General features: G+C 40.1%; 2 protein-coding genes across 13 annotated transcripts in view; one reads left to right on the forward strand and one right to left on the reverse strand.

Moving 5' to 3' along the window:
* The window catches only part of Gstcd (glutathione S-transferase, C-terminal domain containing), a 92120-nt gene extending 89754 nt beyond the window's left edge, over positions 1-2366 (reverse strand). For 3 of the 10 annotated variants that reach the window (XR_015664936.1, XM_087624943.1, XM_087624942.1), the window contains exon 1: positions 1871-2108. The gene's annotated coding sequence lies outside the window, so the exon portion shown is untranslated. Of the gene's footprint in view, positions 1-299; positions 2113-2161 lie in introns of those variants that run through there. The other 7 variants (XR_015664937.1, XM_087624949.1, XR_015664938.1 and 4 more) reach the window with 6 other exon arrangements.
* Positions 2219-19571, forward strand: Ints12 (integrator complex subunit 12). 3 transcript variants are annotated; one of them, XM_087620591.1, is made up of 8 exons: positions 2219-3373; positions 6239-6286; positions 6835-6999; positions 7643-7795; positions 9797-9981; positions 12030-12189; positions 16275-16421; positions 17442-19571. In XM_087620591.1, the coding sequence occupies exons 2-8, from the start codon at positions 6278-6280 to the stop codon at positions 18024-18026; spliced, it is 1404 nt and encodes a 467-aa protein (XP_087476717.1). In that variant the 5' UTR covers positions 2219-3373; positions 6239-6277; the 3' UTR covers positions 18027-19571.

A 19571-nucleotide genomic window follows, 5' to 3' on the forward strand; every position in this document is an offset into this window, starting at 1 on the left:
CTTCAACATTTTGAATGTACAACTTAGCTCATGTTTTAGACACTTAACAAAGCAGCATTATTTGGTTACAAACCCCACTTTATTATAGTACAGATTTTTAAAAAGTTGCTTCTTCATAGATCATAGTCAATGACCTCTAATTAAAAGTCAAAGAAAGAAAAACAGCTTTTAGAGTTCATCCTATGTAATAATGTAGGATTATAATCCAGGGGCAATTAACCATGATTAAAATTAGCTATTGGCATACCAGAGCAAGAAATTTTTATGAAATAAGAAAAGTTTGGAAGTGAAATGCTTACTGAAATCTTAGTTATAGAAGAATATATAATCTCTCATAATCTCTCTGGAGATTCACAGAATTGTCTGTTGCTGTGAAGCCATAATGCTTGCAGCTAAATCTGATCTTGTGGTTAACAGGGAAGGACAGCATAAATATGTAAACATGCTGAAAATATCAGCAAGCCTGAAGAAAACAGTTTTATCAGCAAGTAAGACTTCTTTTATGATTACCAAACAAACTCCTGCATCCCATTCATGTCCATAGAAGAAACCAGAAAGTTACTTTGCATTAAAGGATAAAAACAACACATACCAGCTAACAATCTATAATACTGATTGACACCTGGGTAAGTCCCAGATGTTTTAATTCTGCTAAATTATTATTAATAAGGCCAAATAGATTATGTGTGCTTATTTCAAACCATGTGCTGTTGAAACAAAAGCTAGAAAGTGTAATAGGCTTAAAACAAAACTTTGTAGGTCCAAGACCACAAAGCTTTAGTTTTGTTTAAAGCGGGGAAATACATAGTATTCTTCCCACACCCCCTGCAACCCTCTGCCACATCCTATCTCCTCTTCCTTGACAGCCCACCCCTCCATGGACCCTTCCTAGTTTAATGGTGTTTTTTATTAATAACATAAAACGTTCAAACATCAACTTATTTTTGAAGTTAGGTCCCTTAAAATGATGCAACTAAAACAATTTCAATCGCAGTGTACGCTCCTCACAGTGCAGTTAACACTCATATAGCTTAAAGTTTGATCTATTAAATATGACAGCAAATCAGTTGTATTGTAACAGTTTATTCTCATGGCATTTCAAGACCATATTTTCATGTTTAAAATCACTTCTAGTTCTTGCTTTTTTAATTCTTTCCTCTAGAAAGCACGAGCGAAACGTGACAAAACCTTAAGCAGTAACGTGGCACGAGATACATTCGTCTATTTTTCTCTTACATTAAGGAATTTAATGTCACAAAGAATTTGGGGGTGGATATGGCGGGGGATGGGGTCGTGTAAATCCCAAATCAAAGTTGGAGAGGTTTGTGTTCCATTTTTTGAAGCCAAAGCAATTCTCACGCAAGCTTAAGTTTTCTGTTCGAGTTAATAATGGAAGATTTGAAACGCTGCTTTGATGGGGATAAGCAAATGTCCCCAAATGTGGCAAATCGTAAACTGTAAAACAGTATTTATGTACAGCGTCCAATCAGGAAGGGCTGCAACGGAAAGCGTGTCTTTGGGGAAAGTTAAACCGTGCTCCAAGTGGTCTCTTCCTTGCTCTTAACTCCAAACGATCACACAAACCCCCGCTACCAGGCAAAGCTGCCCTGTTGCTCTACCCACGTAGGAAGAAGACTAAAGGAATGGCTCGCAGACGAGTGGCCCACGTGTCCCTCAGCGGAACGGCGCGAAGCCTTCCATCTGCACCAACGCGAAAAGTCTGCGGTGAATGTGGGGCTGGAAAGACTTTCAAGGGCTGGGAGCCCTCACCGGTCCCACCTTGGCCCCCACGCCCAGCCCTGCCGACCTCTGAGGGCGAATGCGGTTCTCAGGAGGTGGCGGGGCCGAGCAGCCCGAGCGCCCTCTTTACCTGGTCGCAGGGGCGCGGCCAGGCAGGGAGGGCGCGGGAGCATGCGGGCGACGCGGGCCACCGCGCCTTCCCGCCCAGCTCGAGCCGGGATTCCGAAGCTACTTCTGGAAGCCGCGGCCTGAGGAGGAGCACTCGCTTCCAGCGAGGACCTGAGCTGGGGAAAGGGCGAAAATAAAGAAGAGGCAGTGTGTCTGCAAGTCCCCCTCCCAGTGTCATTCATAATGCGGCGGACCGGAAGGAGTTGTCTACGTCACTTCCTGCTGTCTCACTGGGAAACGTTCCCCTTCCGACCTGTTGCTGGAACCTTTGTTTCTCTCTTCTTAGGCTGGTTAGGGCGGGGACGGATTCGAAGAGAGCTACTGGGAACCGACCGAGTGCCGGGGCGGAGCGGTGAGTTGTGACGAGGGTCCCCGCTTCCTGGAGCCTCCGGGAGGCTCGAGACCCCGCGAGGGGCACCCGGAGTGGAGCTCCGTGGGGTGTTGGTCTCCTCCGTACTGGAGAGTAGACCTCATAATTTGCGGGTGGTTGCGTGACTCCGCCTGACCGCTCCTCCTGTTTTGTAAGGACTGTGAGAGAAGGGTACTGAGGACTGTGGTCCCGGGGACTGGGACCGTGGAATTGCCTCAGACCTTTGACAAAGGGTTCCGGAGATCTCCCTGCAGCTCCTGTTTTACATCTCTTTTCTGGCCTCCTTGGAAAGGACTTTTAACTATTCGAGGCCGTCCTTGTGTTTTGATTCTGTCAAAGGACTCCCATTTCTAAGTATCTCCTGACTCTTTTTAGCTTCTCCAGCGCTTGGGTTTGTTTTGAAATTCGGGATCTTCTTGAGTTCCCAGACTTCCCCGAAGGCCAAGCATTCAGTGGAAAGGGGGAGGAAAAGTTAATTGGAAAGGATTACAAATCTTGCAGAGACAGGAATGGGATGGCGTCTCAGTGTTGTAATGAGAATGAGATAATAATTCTTGTATTGCATCCTCGTGAATAGTTACCTCACGCACTAGCAAGTGATCAACTTGGAAGTTTGTTTGAAACTAGCAGGCGGGGTGAAAGAGATCTGAGAGAAAGCATCTATGTAGCTAGGGGTGCTCAATTTTGTTTGGGGACATCACAGCAGCCTTGAAAAGGGCCATTTTGGCAAAAAAAAAAAAAAAACCAAACAAACAAACAAAAAAAACCCAGTTAATTCAATAAATATTTAAAAACGCCTGTGAAATTCTACTTGCCCGGGAAATATCCCCCCCCCCTCACCCCACACAAACTCCTGCTCTCATGAGAGCTATAGCTATCCTCTACTGAGATTAATGAATTAAAGACAGACGAAAGAGTAGAAAGTGAATGTTGTAGGTCAGAACACTGTACAGATTCCTACCCATAAAAGAGATGACTGTCTTGCTTTTTTGAGTTTGGGGTTTGTTGGGACGAAAAGACAGTTGAATTCCATTCATGCCTTTTGGTGAAGTGATTAGAACTGTGTAGAGTGAAAGACAAGAGTATTGGACTTTGGTGAGTTAACCAAATAACAGTCTAGCCATTGTTTTCAGAGTAACAGAGAAATAAGAGGAAGTGAGAGAAAACCTGGAGATGCTAGTTGACAACAAACCATGGTGGCCGAAGAACAAATTGGCAGTGAAACTAAAGCAGGGAGCCCAGGACAGATCATTGGAAAGTAGTAACAACAGGAATGAGATGAGCCAGGGAAAGAAGGCTCAGAAAACAACTTAAATGTAAAAATACAAAGTATCTTTCATATATTTACTTGGTCTTAAAATAGGGTCTGCGACTCCTACTGAGAGAGTGGCTGGAGATAGAAGGTGACTTGTAAAAGGGAAGCTGGACTAGAAAAATAAAGGTTCAAGTGACTCCCCCCAGGTCATGTTCAGTATGGTACCAAGTTAAACCTGCCTTTTGCTCTTGTGGAAAGGGGTGGGCCAAAGAAAAGTCTGGGCTTGAAAGAGAAGTGTCTGACCGCTGGCAAAACGAAAATTGTTCAGAGCAGCAGCTCTCAAATTGCAAATTAAGTCTGGATTTCCTAGGTGGTTTGATAGAATGGTGGACTGGCCCCCAGGGTTTCTCTTCTGTAAAATAGGAAGTGGAAACCAAGGGTTTGCACATCTATAATGTTTGCAGAGGTACCTGTGCGCTTGTGCTGTTGATCCAAAAGAGATTTGTGGGATGAAAACACACCCAGAACCTGACTCTGAATATCTCATTTTTAGTCCATACAGGGGAATCTACAAAGAACTGAGAACTGAGTAGAAGGGAAATCTGTATCTTTTAGATTTCTGTTTGACTAAATTACCATGGTATAGTGTTTTCATAGGATTATGGGAAGAAGGCCTTAATGTATGAAGTGCAGCATTAATTAGGGGTGGAAAACGAGGAAAGGGTAAGTGCGTGGCAGTTTTAAAGAAAAACGTACTTGTTATGTCCAGAAAGATGGGGAGTGAATTGGCCATACAAACACCATAAGAGGGCTAACTGAGGCATGCCAAGATAGGACTGATAACTTGGAAGAGAATATGGCATCACGCTCAGCGGCACTTGTTTGGGTGCAGACGGGAGAAGGTGCCAAACAGAAGCATGTTTGCAAAGTAGGCAAAGCCAGAGAGCAGTGGGTAGGGATGGAGAACTGGAGGAGAGTTGCTGAATGGTGTGGACTAGAGTGAAAGCTGAACAGGAAGGGAACAGCATGCTGCCGTAAACAGAGGTGAGCAACACGGGGTCATTGTTCAGAGCTGGCAGTTGCAGCCTGACTTACATTTGCAGCAGATATTTCCTAGTGTGCCCCAGCCATTCACCCACCAGCACCATCGCTGCCACGTCACTAGGTCATCCATCGTGTTAAAGTAATAAATATTAATTTTTTACACTTTGTTTTACATTTTAAAAATAAACTCACGCTTAACATATTCTTTCATCTATCTTCCTGTTCTGTGTTTACATGCACATTTTAATGCCACCTACTCCTTCCGTTTGGTTTGAGAAAGAAGTTGGAAGGAGAGGGGAGGAATTAACCTTAACACCCCAAATATGTTCTTGAGTTAAGACAGTGGAAAAGGAAGAGAATGGAAGATATAATTTGCAAAGGAGGAGGTTGTTGATTATAGTCAAAGAGCATGGTGTAGCTTTTGTACTTTAAAGAAGCCATGATGTATAAGGAGCAAAGGGAGATTGGAAGTTGATAGGTAGTTTAGAATAGTGGTCTCCAAACCTTTATTGCACACGCACCACCACCACCACCACCACCACCACCACCACCACCACCACCACCACCACCCCCCCCCCACATTCCACCATGTGCAGACCTGGGTTTGAAAGATGTCAGTAATCATGTCAAGTCATTATAAAAAAACGAACTCTGAGGTTTCCATTCAAATATTGCTCTTACCAATTTTTGTAAACTTACACCATAGGCTACCTAATTTATAGGCATTTCATTTGTGCTGACAGAAATTCATAACAGTAGGAAATATGAAGCAGTGCTTCTGTCACTGTAAGTGATTGTGTAGGTAGGTGTGGGCTATTTGCTCAGTGTCCTGGAAACAGACTGCCCTGGGTTAAATAAACTGGTATGTAGCTACATAAATTTAGGTCATAGAGAGATTAGATGGTGTTGTCTTATAGAATCTGAAACAACATGTTTACCTCTTTAGTCACAGAAATTACATTAAATAATTTTTCCTCATCAGTACATTTTAAAATAATCCTCCTGAACCTATCATTCTTTGGAGCTAATACATGTAATGTATTTAAAGTAGCAATAGAGCCTATTTCATTTTCTTAAATTCTCACTAATATAACTCTAAGGTATGGTAATTCAGATAGATGATATTCTAGTAGAACGTAGGATTAGCAGTAATTTTTAATTATCAAATACTTTTTAAGAACTTATAAAGAGCCTAGAGAGAGAGTTGTCTGTGTCTGTCTGTCTGTCTGTGTCCTGTTGATCTTAGGAAGGTATGAAGAGAAGAATAGAAGGAATAAATAAAATCTATTTTCAGCCTGTGCTTTCATATGGCAAGATTCAATGTACAGCAAGTTTTAATGGTATTGTAAGCCCTTGAAAATGAGAGCTTACTGTGGAATTGGTGAGAGATCTTTAACTGTAGCCCTGTAGCTGTGTTTCATTACTATACCTTTAAACTTAAGGATAGAAGAGGATTTAAGACCTTAGTATATTGATCAAAGGATTGGAGACCAAGGGTATATTTTTATTTTAATAATTCCTTGCCTAGAAGGTATTTGTAAAAAGGACAGCCAAAAATAGAACCACATGATAACATTGGTATTAACTGGAGACAAAACTTGAGTGCTGAGAATTTTGCAGACCTTTGATGTGTGGCTCCGCTGTCTGGCCTGTCGTTTCAGCTTCTTAGTACGTCAAGTGTTGTCAGACCCAAGGGATCCATGCAGTTGGTAAGGATCATTGTTCAGAGACCTTGCTTTTGAGAAATAGCTTAATGTAAGAGATCCCTCCATCTAAACGTAATATAGTAAGACTACCACTAATATGCTTTCTGGGATATTAAAAATAGTAGAGAACTGAGGAGGAGGGAAAGTTGTAAAAGCTATACAGTGACTGCTATGTGGACCGGTTCTGTGATCCTATCCTTGTCTGCCCCTGCACTCCAGGACATGAAATCTCTATTTTTGTGGTAAAAATAGGATGTGAAAAGACACCTCCAAACTCCAGTGCAGAGGTGGGGCAGGAAGATCAAATTATCCAGTCTGAGCATATAGTGAGACCCTGTCTTAAAAGTGTGGTGGGTGTAGACACCTAGAAAGTGGGTAACAGCCATTGTTTCAGAGTGGAGAAGGAAGTCAGTGATGCCAGTCCTTACTTTGCCTCTAATGACCTTTCAGATACTTTAACATATTAAAGCAAGAAGACAAACTGAATAAATGGTGGGATATACAGTTACTCACTGTCTGGATTACTCCCCTCCTGCTTTTCTTTTCTTCAGGTGCTTGCGATGGCTGCCACTGTGAACTTGGAACTCGATCCCATTTTTCTGAAAGCACTAGGTTTCTTACACTCGAAGAGTAAAGACTCCGCTGAAAAGCTGAAAACACTGCTCGATGAGTCTCTGGCTCGGGGCATCGACGCAAGTTACCGTCCAGCTCAAAAGGTACCCTCCCGAGTACAGAGTTTGGAAAGAGTGGGAGCTGTTCAGGGATGACAGCACATTGTCCTGAGACTCTGCCATGGTTGTCACTCCACGTGCTGTGTAAAAACACTTGCAATTTAACTTCCAGTTCTTTATAACTTTTTAATTAAGCTATTAGAGGTATTCAAACTTATTTCTAATTACCCTATAATGTTTTAAAGATAAAAATATAAATAACAGGGATTTTTTTGACAAAATGAATTAAATATGGACAGACAATATAAGGGTAAAGGTCGCGGATGACGGAAACCATTACAGAGTGCAGACCAGCACAAGAGAGTCGGGGTGATCAGTGGATCTGTGGTTGCGGTGGTTGTCCCCTTGACACACACACTAGGAGAACATCAGATAGTTGCTGCTTGTGTCTCAGTCTGTCTTAGTGCGGCCATGGTAGGAAACAGTGTTACATTGATTATAATATGGTATCTTGGTTTTTAATTGAAAATTGTTTAAATTATTACCTTTTGTGCTTGTTTCTTTCCCAGTACTGGAGACTGAATATAGCACTTCCTACTTGCTAGTCTTGGCACTAACAATAGACCCAGCTCTTCTGTATTTGAATAAAATGAAGGCAAGCTCTTAACCTTTTTATTTCACCCTTCAGGATGTGGAACCGCCCAAAATTTCAAGTACAAAATCGCTTTCTATTAAGCAAGAGCCCAAAACATCATCCAGCCTCCCTTCTGGCAGTAGTAACGGCAAAGTCCTCGCGGCTGAGAAGCTAAAGAAAGAAGCCGAGAAGAGACCTGCGGACAAAGTAAGCTTTGCTTTCAGTTTAGTTACGAGACGATAAACAGTTTTCATACGCAGGAAGACTGTCTCGTGTCTGCTTCTCTATGCAGCAGGGGGTGCAGTTACATCATGATCATTCAGTAAATATGTGTTCATAGTTGGAGAGGTTGAACTTTTAAAGAATGAGTAAAATCTAGAAAAGGATTTAACCGTGATTTGAGATAGTTGTCATCAAGGATTTGCACCGCGGGGAAAGTAATAAAGACTTTACTCCGTAACTCTGGCTGCAGTAGCTGCTGAGAAGTAAAACAAAGAACCCACGCGTGCCCAAACTTGATCTTGTCACAGGAGAAGGCGACAGGTGACAGGTGGTTTGTACTTAGCAACTAATAAAAAATACACTAAAAGGATGTTCAGTAGGCTTGCCCTCAGGTAGGCATATTATCCCCATGCGCTCTCACTAATCACTAGTAATCACTAATAATGGTGGTTATTAGTCTAATACATTGCTTTATCTTTGCGCTTCTGTATTTACACAGCTGTTACTATAGTGTGTATGTGCATCCTGTAGTTGTTCTCTTCACTCAACAGTGTTTTGTTTTTAAGTTTGCTTTACATTAATATATGTGTGAGAGCGTGAGCACATGTGCCGCAGGCGTATCTGGAAGGCAGAGAACAACTTGCAGGAGTCAGGTCTCGCATTCCAGCCAGGGTGTCTTGGGGATTGAACTCAGGTCATCAGCTTGGTAGCAAGCACATTCATCCACCAAGGAAGGTCTGGGGCCAAACTGTTTTTCAAATTTATGTTGGTATATGTCGGCCTTAGTGTGTTTTTGTTTTTGTTTGTTTGCTTGCTTGCTTTTTGTTTTTTACCATTTGTTTGCTACCATTAACATTGATTCTATGAATAAATAAATTTACCAGCTTCAGTGAGCTATTCATATATTTCTCTGACCATGTAATTTTTGTAAGTTATATACTAATAGTGGATGTGAAGATAATTATATTTTTATCATTACTATAACCAAATTGCTATCCAAAATTATTATAAAAATTTACACCTTTACCAATAAAGTTTAAAATTTCTAAGTTCTCTATGTAGTTTCAGGATTTAATTTTTGTGAATCCAACAGATTTAACTATAGCTTTTATACCTTAAAATTGCCAGAATTAGCTTTGAAGGAAATACGGTAATGTACTAAGTATAGATAGGAACAGAGCTCATTATTTACTTTTTCAATATAGTTTGAATAACTAGTCACAATTAAAGTGGTTTTTGCATATAGTTTATATATATATATATGTGTGTTCCTGTGTATGTGTGCTCATGTATATAGGCAGTGTATGCATATTTACATGTGTGTAGATGCGCAAAGCCAACAGTAAATATTCCATGCATTTAGTATCTACTCTATTTACTGAGGCAGGGTCTCTCGCTGACCCCAGATATCACTCGTTCAAGCTAATGTAGTTAGCTGGCCAGGTGCTGCCTTCGTGCCTGCTCTGATGTGGGTTTTAGGGATCCAAACCCTGGTTCTTCATGCTGGCACAGCAGGCACCTTACTCAGTCAGCAATGGTCCACACCCCTAAAGTTTTGGTTTGTTAAGGTTGTTTTAAATAACCATATTAATCCAAACATCTTAAATAAGAGAAAAAATTGAATTTCAGAATTCTTTAATATGGATAATACAAAGAAGAATACAGATATTAATTATACTATTCTAATTTATTTACATCTTGCTACTTTATCATACTAATTGCCAACTACCTTACTTAATTTTTTTAAGAACATGAGTACTGTATTTATATAATTTCTCCCCCTTCCTTTCCCCCCGTTACTACTCCCATGAGTCCAACTCAAATTATAGTTAAGATTCTTCTTCTGGTCTTCACAGTGTACACTCTCCCTGTGCGTGTGAAGTGTCTGTAAAGTGACTTTGCTATATGTTGCCCCTCATTCCCCTCAGTGATTTAGACTGTGTCATGTTACTTTCACGATCATTCAACATCTCATTCTTTTCATAGATGAAAGATGCCACTGAAGGAACTGATGTTCCAAAGAAACCTAGATTGGAGAAACCAGAGACACGATCCTCTCCCATCACTGTCCAGACCAGCAAGGACTTAGCTATGGCTGACCTCTCCAGCTTTGAAGAGACCAGTGCTGATGACTTTGCCATGGAGATGGGATTGGCCTGTGTTGTCTGTAGGTAGGTTAAACACCTTATCACAGAATGGTTTGTTTCTTTAGAAGGGGCAAATACTCTCCTCCTACTCTGTTTATTCCTGCCACCCCCCAACCCCAAATTCAAATAATGTTTGGGAATTTTGTATTTATTATGTGGTGTGAGGAACAAGTAAGTAGACTGCAGCTTGTAAACTGCACATCTAATACCTGAGTACCCTGAGTACTCCATCAGCCAGCTCATCTCTCAGACCTAATACCTGAGTACTCTGTCAGCCAGCTCATCTCTCAGACCTAATACCTGAGTACTCCATCAGCCAGCTCATCTCTCAGACCTAATACCTGAGTACTCCATCAGCCAGCTCATCTCTCAGACCTAATACCTGAGTACTCCATCAGCCAGCTCATCTCTCAGACCTAATACCTGAGTACTCCATCAGCCAGCTCATCTCTCAGACCTAATACCTGAGTACTCCATCAGCCAGCTCATCTCTCAGACCTAATACCTGAGTACTCCATCAGCCAGCTCATCTCTCAGACCTAATACCTGAGTACTCCGTCAGCCAGCTCATCTCTCAGACCTAATACCTGAGTACTCCGTCAGCCAGCTCATCTCTCAGACCTAATACCTGAGTACTCCGTCAGCCAGCTCATCTCTCAGACCTAATACCTGAGTACTCCGTCAGCCAGCTCATCTCTTCTTTATCTGTTACGTTACAGTAGCAATCTCTGCGTTCTTGACTCCTAGAGGAAGTGTAATGCGTTTTTTAAAGTGAGGAAGAATCTAACAGAAACGTCAGTTTCATCTTTTTTTAAAGCTCTCTTTGTTGCTTTTTCTTTTGTCTGAATTGCTGATGACACTTAAAAAAAATAAACTAGTACTTGTCATTTCTCAACACCACTACATCTTTTCCTAAGAATAGTGAAAATGAATGTAGGCCGTCTTGAGAGACATTTTAAAACTAGCACGCATGTAATTCTGTTTAGTAGAAGATCCTTTGGGGTTTTTTGTTTTGTTGTTTTGTTTTTCATAAGTAATTTTTGTGGCTATTCTAATAAAAATGTTAACTTCTACTATTCTAGTATATTAGAACTAAGGAAATACATGCTTTGGGAGCCTTACAGAAAATGACTTGAGTGGCTTCTGCATAAAACTGTTTGTTCCCACATATTTTGTATTTTTATCCCAATCTGCTATGGAATGAGCACCTTGAAATCAATATTGTAAAAGTGCTAACAGGGAGAGACTTAGTGACTGTATTTAATGAATATTGTAAAAGTGCTAACAGGGAGAGACTTAGTGACTGTATTTCCTTTTGTCAGGCAAGGCACATGTTGTAATACGCGAAGCCTCTGGTGATCACTGTCCTGTGCTGTGGGCATGTACACCTCTTTTTATACAGCTGCTGTAACATTCTGTTCAGATTTATATACATTGATCAGATTTATACCAAACACCTTGTATTAATTAGAATAAATGATTAGAGTAGGTTCTTGTCTTTAGGTAACATTTGGTTTTTTTGTTTGGTTTGGTTTGTTTTTTTAACTAAGTTTTATGAGACAGATCCTTACTATATAACTCAGCCTGGCCTAGAACACAATATCTAGCCTAGGCTATGCTTAGTAAACTCACAGTGATGCCCTTCTCTCAGTCACGCGTATGCTGGAGTGACAAGTGTGAGTGTCCACACTCAGCTTACCTAACTTATCAGTGATGAAGACCAAACACTCGTAGTCACCACCTATGAAGGGATGTGGTAGAGAGTCTAAGAAAGCGCCATCGTTAGTATAGTCAGAGCATACAACCTTTTGAGAAATAGAAAAGAATAGCAATGATAAATGACTAAAAATAGAATTAAACTTAATTTAAGTGTTGTAACTATTGACTAAGTATAATCTATCAGAAATGAAGATCTTGTGTGGGCTTTATACTAGGGTTTGCCATTCTTCTTACTGTGGATTTATTTTTCTGAGTTTCTTCTCTTCAACATAACAAAGTACCAGAAGAATGTCAAAATAGCTTGAAATTGTATGCTGAAGAAACTGACGTGTTTAATGCACTGTTTTTCTTAGACAAATGACGGTGGCATCTGGAAACCAATTGGTTGAATGTCAAGAGTGTCACAACCTCTACCACCAAGACTGTCATAAGCCCCAAGTGACAGACAAAGAGGTCAATGACCCTCGCCTGGTGTGGTATTGTGCCCGATGCACCAGACAAATGAAGAGAATGGTAAGAATCATACTTTACATTTTAACTACCGTCTGATGCTCTTCTGTCGATACATGATTTCAAAATGAAAATTAGGACATTTAGCATACTGAAAATAGTACTGAAAAGTAAGCTAAGAGTCAAGTGTTTGCATATATACTATCTTATAGATTTGTGTTGCTGTGCCCAAAGACCAGACACATTATACACGTCCTCCTCCATTCACCTTTAGCCTACCCTAATTTAAAGAAACAGGATTGAAGACACATAGAACAATGTGTTTTTCAAACATGACACTGTCATTACAAACATTTTGTAACACCATGAAACACAAGTTGTGAGAGGCCACAGATGTTCAGAGGTCACAGATGTGTAGAGGCCTGTGTCTGTCTCTCTTCCCGCCTGTGTGTCTGTCTGTCTTCCTGCCTGTGTGCCCATATTCATCAGCTTTCCCTTCTCATTGGCACTGTGTGGCTTTTATCTCATTCTCACAATGTCCTTCCCTTGGTGTGTTTACACTAATTACTTATACTAAGACTTCACAATGTTATTAATTTAAAATTTAAATAAATAATTTTATTTTATAAATTTATTTTAAAGAAACCAAGAAGTGGCTATCTACTACAGTGGTTTGTCATTTCTTCCTTGAGTGTCACTTCCTATGTCTTAGATTAAGAAGTCTTAATAGAAGCATCTTTTTGTCTGATATTCAAATGAATTCCTGTATGTTTGACCATATATTTTTTTAAGATCTAAATTTCTCAAAGTAAAAGTCAGGAGGTCCATTTTGTTTAATAGGATAAAGCAGAAATTAAATGCTTTATTCTGTCAAAAATAGTAAAAGTTTATTAGTGTATTTTCTTTTTCTTTGTAACAAGAAAAAAATCTCTGTATTTAATTTTTTAATTTTTTAGTTTCTTACTAAAATTAGCTCTTCAAGACTACAACCAAAATTATCTCAGATGAGCATTTGTTATACAGCAGACTTTTCCTCAGTAGATGGAGTTCACGCACATGCAAGGCAGGCACACATGCACATCCAGCACACACCTGCTTGAACTCACACAACTATTCACTCTAGAAATGACCAAAGGCGTCACTGTACGAATGTGCAGTTGGTGAATGAATGAGGTTTTATTGGGGTTACTAACAGGAACATTGGCGAGGCCACTGTGAGGGACGAGGCAAAACAGCTCCCTTACCAGCAACACGGTGACGACCCCTGGATCCTGCCCCACAGCTTGAAGGCTCTGTGCAGTCCGAGGGTCAGTCTCCATCCCACCAACAGCTCACCTGCCTCTGTGCTGCGGGGCGGGCTCAGGGTGCCTGCTCGACCAGCACTTGAGTATGAGTTCCCTCCTGAGGCTCGTGAGCCTCCCCTCCTCCTGCCAGTCTGAAGGGGATGTTGCACTTCAGAAGGGCACCACACACAGCAGCATGATACATTCCATAGCACGACAGCCACCAAAAATGGATAATTTTAAAAGAAATAACTTGTGAAAGACCTAAACTTCGAAAATATTTAAATTATTATTTCACCATGATTCTTTCATTGACCAAAGTTAAATGCTATTTCCCCAAGGTTTTCTTCCCTTATTTTTTAAGTTAACTTACATCAATCTATGTACATGATTTTAATTCCTTTGTACATGATCCTTTAAATTTAATATCCTTAAATTAAAATTCTTTTCTACTTTAGATCTCCCTGGCAGTTGCCTGACCTAGAAGTTATGCTTGATGTCTTTCATGGTTCTCGCAGCTTTGTATAAACTTAATTGGGCACAGGGCATGTATTCCTCACGTCCATTCACTTCGGTCTTGCTACCCTATTCTGCAGGCCTCTCAGTACTGGTCTATTGCAGTGGCCTGTGAGGTCTCTTCACTTCCTCCCATCTGTTGTGCTCACTATAATGTTTATATTTATTAATCTAGGGGTGTGTGTGTGTGTGTGTATAAAATGAGGTTGTGCCACTTTAAAGCAAGTATATGGTCCCTCTGTTTCACCCATGTCTGCCTTCTAAGTCATCTTTTCCTGCTTCACCAAGCACAGAGGAATGCTGCTTACTGGCTTCCTTTCCAGTTCATGTGCAGCTGACTTTCTAATGTAGCCAGACCCTCCTGCTTAGGGATGGTGCTGCCCACCCTGGCCTGGGCCCTTCCATATCAAATCATTAATCCAGACAGTCTGTCCTGGGAATTCTCAGTCGAGGGTTCCTGTTCCCAAGTGACTGCAGGTTGTGTCAATTTGACAATAACAGCACAGTAATGTTTTCTTTTGTTATTTTTTGAGGTACAGACGATCAAAGCCAGGTCCTTGCATATGCTACATAATAGTAACTACATCATCAGCACTTAACATTATGAGATCCTAGGTTAAGCTCTTACATAACCACAAACGCACAGGAGAAAGGAGTGAGGCATTCGTGTTGTACCTGAAGTCACACAGCTGGGGAAGTAATGAGCAGGGGTCAGCCCTGGTTCTGTGTGGCACTAAAAACTGTTTCAGTCATGGCTCCATAGCACTTACATAGCTAGGATTGTTCATACCTTAAACACTAAGAATCTGAAAAGGGATTAAAATGTATAGGAAATTTAGTAGCATGCTTGGTCAAGTAGTTATTGATCCAAATAAAAATGCTTGGGAAGAATAAATAAAATTCTTAGTGAATAACATGGAAATTAATATTTATAAACTTTCCAAGGATTTGATTCACTAGTATGAAAAACCTCGAAAATTTGTTATTAATCCATGAATAATTCTTCCCTTTTAATTCAGTGCTTAAAACCATGTAAATTATCTGAGTTGTAATTTTTACTTTATTTTTTTAATCTATTTTTAAATTAATTTTAACTCCTCAGTAACTTAAAAACTTATACCTGAACCCCGAGAACGAATACTTCAGACTTTGGCTAACCGTAAAAAGTAATGAGTACACTGTTTAATGAGTGATGCTCATTGGAAGCTTCCGTGACTGTCCCCTGGTTCTGTGAGCTCAGCATCTATGTATTCTGCCCATTCTGCAGTGAAAATATTTGTTGGGGGAAAAGGACATGAAAGCATCAGTGCAAAGCAAGGACGGGCTTGTTTCCCTGCTATGATTTCAGTATTCGATATTTCAATAGAACATTTGCATGGCATTTACATTTAAAAACTTAGAGATGAGTTATTGTCTACAGAGGTCTTCTATAAATACAGTGTTTCCCCTAGTGCTTTAGATGGAACTCTGGGGCGTTACATGCTAAGTAGGCTTTATAGCTGAGCAATATCCCCCAACCTTTAAGAGTACTTTGTATGAGAGGGGGTGGGTGTGAGAGAGACACACACAAACATACAGAGGCAGAGGGAGAGACAGACAGAGACAGAGAATGAATTTGATGGAGATGGTTCTGTCCCTCTCCCTTTACCTAGGTTTCAGGAAGTAATCTCAGGACACAGCCTTGTGTGGCAAGCTTCTTGACTCAATGAGCCCCAACCCTTAGTGGATTTGCTTCTCTTGTTTGTGTACTTGCTTTTGAGACAAGGTCTCTATTTGTATCCCTAGCTGTTTTGGAACTCACTGGGTAGACCAGGCTGGCATTGAGATCCCAGAGATCCCTTCTACCTTCCATAAGTTTTTAAGACAAGGTCTTAGTGTAGAAATCAGGTAGCCCAGGCTATCCCTAAACTCGGTGTCTTCTTCATTAGCCTCCTGAGAACTAGAGACAGATGTCACTAGGCCCACATACTATGCCAGTTATAGCTAAGGCACTTGATTGAACATCCACAGACTTTGGTATTTACCAGAGGTTCTGAAGCCCATCCTGCATAGATAACAAAGGGTAGCTGTTCCGTAGTTTAGGGTTTTCCTTTATTGAAAACAGAGGGTTATCTTGTTAAAATAGTATTTAACCAACTCTAATTTGCATAATTGATGGTATCATTAATCTTTAGAAACTAATAAAATCTGTAAAACTATATGTTGATAATTTTTTTGATATTTCAGTATCATCACAATATTTTTTGAGAACTGTTGTTACTACTCAATGTTTATAGTTCTTTAATATACTTTGAATTTTATGTTATTCAATAAAAATTTATATGTATAATTTTCCATTGTTTTTTATAGGCTCAGAAAACTCAGAAGCCACCACAGAAACCGGCACCCACTGTTGTTTCTGTGGCTCCGACTGTCAAGGATCCATTAGTTAAGAAGCCAGAAACCAAACTTAAACAAGAGACAACCTTCCTAGCATTCAAGAGAACTGAAGTTAAGGTAAAGTGTGTTTGTTTAAACATTAAACCTCAGTGTGGCTGACTGAAGGGTAGGCTCTCGGAAAAAGTTTGGTGAGAAACTTTATTATTTGACTGACGTTGGAAGTGAAGACCATTAATTATTAATTAGACAGGAAGGGACCAGTTACATCAGGATTTACTTTCTACACTGAGGTATGAGGTAGTACGAGGTTCCCACGTCTGTGCTGTCCGTGTCTGTGTCCTGGTCCTGTTCTGCGCCATCTGTGGGGCATAGGCCACAGCAGTCATTAGAGCCCAGTGCCTAGCACATCCACTTGCTTTCCTGTTTGTCCTTCATTGCACACTGCTCTTGTAGTTGCTTTAAAGACGTTCTCTTCGGCGGAGATTGATGAATGCTCGCCACGGCAGATGGTTTGATGTTTGATAGAAAGGAAAGGAGAAAAATGGATTTTTCAAACTGAAAATTAAGCTTGCCACACTGTGTTTCTTTGCTTTCATGTTCTGTGTGTGTCACCAGCAGTGTCTGTCCCAGGAACCTATGTTTTGTAAGATGGTTTCCTAATCAGGATATAATGAAATTATTATATGATGATATTATAAAAATGTGTGACTTTTCAGAACATGTGAACAAAAATTTCAATTTCTCTTATCAATAAAGGCCCCAAAGCACACTTCGATTACTTTTCTGGTGCTTAAAAGTGCTCATATACAGACTATTGAAGGAACTAAATCTGATTCTCTTCTGTGGTTTGTGACTGAATCTAAAGGCAGTTCCCAAAAAGAATTTTATATATTTTCTTTGGAGTCATTAAAACAGTGTGGCATTCAGGAACTGCATGTTGTGTAGCAGTCTCCCTGACTACAGAAACTCCCGTGTGTTTTCCAATTCAGCTTCGCAAGAACCTAATTTTGTTGTATTGTCCACATTATCCACATTGTTGCTTCTTTATATACAAGTAAACATTATATTCAAAGATACACAGGTGTTGATTATATTTGGCTCTACTGTAAAACTTGTATTTTTTATTTTTGTTTTTAGCCGTCCACAGTTATTTCTGGAAATTCTTCTAGTAACAACGTGTCCTCTTCAGTAACTAGTGGCCTAACTGGATGGGCAGCTTTTGCAGCCAAAACTTCTTCAGCTGGTCCATCAACAGCAAAATTGAATTCAACAGCGCAAAACAGTAGTGGAAAACCTGCTGCCTCATCTGCTAGCCAGAAGCCTGTGGGTTTGACTGGTCTAGCAACGTCATCCAAAGGTGGAATAGGTTCCAAAATAGGTTCTAGTAACAGCACTAGCCCCTCTGTCCCGTTGAAACCGCTTCCTCCTCTAACCTTAGGCAAGACTGGCCTGAGTCGCTCAGTTAGTTGTGACAACGTCAGCAAAGTGGGACTTCCTAGCCCTAGTAGTTTAGTTCCTGGAGGCAGCAGCCAATTGAGTGGGAATGGAAATAGTGCCACAGCTGGGCCCACTGGAAGCATCACCAGCAAAACCACATCAGAGACCAGCAGCAGCACCTCAGCGTCTCTTAAAGGTCCAACTTCCCAGGAATCTCAGCTCAACGCAATGAAACGATTACAGATGGTCAAGAAGAAAGCTGCCCAAAAGAAACTCAAGAAGTAATATGGGCAGATAGGTTTTTATATCCTATTACTATAAAAATTAAAATCTTTACTGGGACAAAAGATGTAACATACTGTAACTTAATAAAACTCTTGATCAAATCTCTATTGTTTGTTACATTAAAATGCTAATATTTAGCCAAACTTGGATCTATTTATTTCAGTCTATTTAGCATTTTTAGTTTCCATAGTGTGTGAAAACAGTGATTATAATGACTGGTGACGAGAGCTTCAGAAAATTGATGGCACATGCAAATGTAAAGAAATGGCTCTCCTGGTACCTTATGGGTGGCAGGGACCACTCAGGAGAAAATGTCCCAGTGTTTTATAGTATCTGAAATGTTCAATGTCAGTCATTGCCCTTGTGTCAGCTGATCTCTCTCTCCAATTACTTCCTCTTTTATCAAAATTAATTTTGAAAAGTGATTTCCCGTAGCTCTCAATCATGTCTTTAGCTCTCAATCACCCCTTATCAGTTACTTAGGGAGTTATTTCTTCCAGTAGATTATGAATGCTCATGTCTGCTTAATACTTTCTCACGTTCCCCACTTCCCGTACCTGACCAGTATATGGATATGTGCACATATGTACATTTAATAAATGCTGACTGGACTCATCCTGGTTGCACATTCTGAGAATTAAGAAGAGTATCCATTTCCAAGAGGTTTTGCAGATGGGAATTTATGACTAGTTTATACACCTTCCAGTGAAAGGACAGGCTGTTTTTAATACTTCAAGAATGTAATAACATTTTAATGTGGCTTAATTATCTTTGTATGAAAGAAGCTCCTACCAAATTCTTGAGATTTCTATAAGAAAGTGTTCATGTTTTGAATATTGTTAGGATATGGATTGTCTCCTAAGGTTTCATGTGTTAGAAGCATGATCCCCAGTACAGTTGGAGTTGGTGGTTGACAGGGGGAGCCTGTTCGGGGGTCAGAATGCCCTTGGGAAGGATTAATTAGTTCTCATGTGCCCACTGACTAATTCGGGCAAGAGTGGGGTTATAAAAGGCTATCCCAGAGTTGACTCTTGGGTTACTGTCTTACGGCAAAATCTCTCCTCTGAACTGTTGCCATGATGCAAACCTATATGAGGTTGCATCCAGATCATTGTCTTGTAAGCTAACGAATTAGCCATTAGTTTACATATATATCCCAACAGAGAACAGAATGCTTTCCGTATCTGACCAATAAATGTACTACAGCAAAATGGCATCCTTTCTTTTTTACAATCAATGAATACCTCATTTTTTCCCAAAACTGAATCTTGTGATTTCCTATATTCGTTGAGTTGAATTGTTTTAAATCTAATCTCAATGTGTCTTTTTCCCTAGGTTTTCTAACATCATTATCCTAAAATAAATTGATAATTGTTGTAAAGTTAAAATTAATTAACTTTTAAATTAAGTGTGATCTTTTTCTATGGAAATATTTTAAACTGTAAAATAGTGGCATTAAATTGTTCACAATAAATTAGAAGCCAATATTGAAATAAATTGAAAATTTAGAGATGGAATAAATATCTATTTATATACATAAAAAAA

This window comes from Rattus norvegicus, chromosome 2, assembly GCF_021556685.1.
Source record: "Rattus norvegicus strain SHRSP/BbbUtx chromosome 2, alternate assembly SHRSP_T2T, whole genome shotgun sequence".
Classification (NCBI taxonomy): domain Eukaryota; kingdom Metazoa; phylum Chordata; class Mammalia; order Rodentia; family Muridae; genus Rattus; species Rattus norvegicus.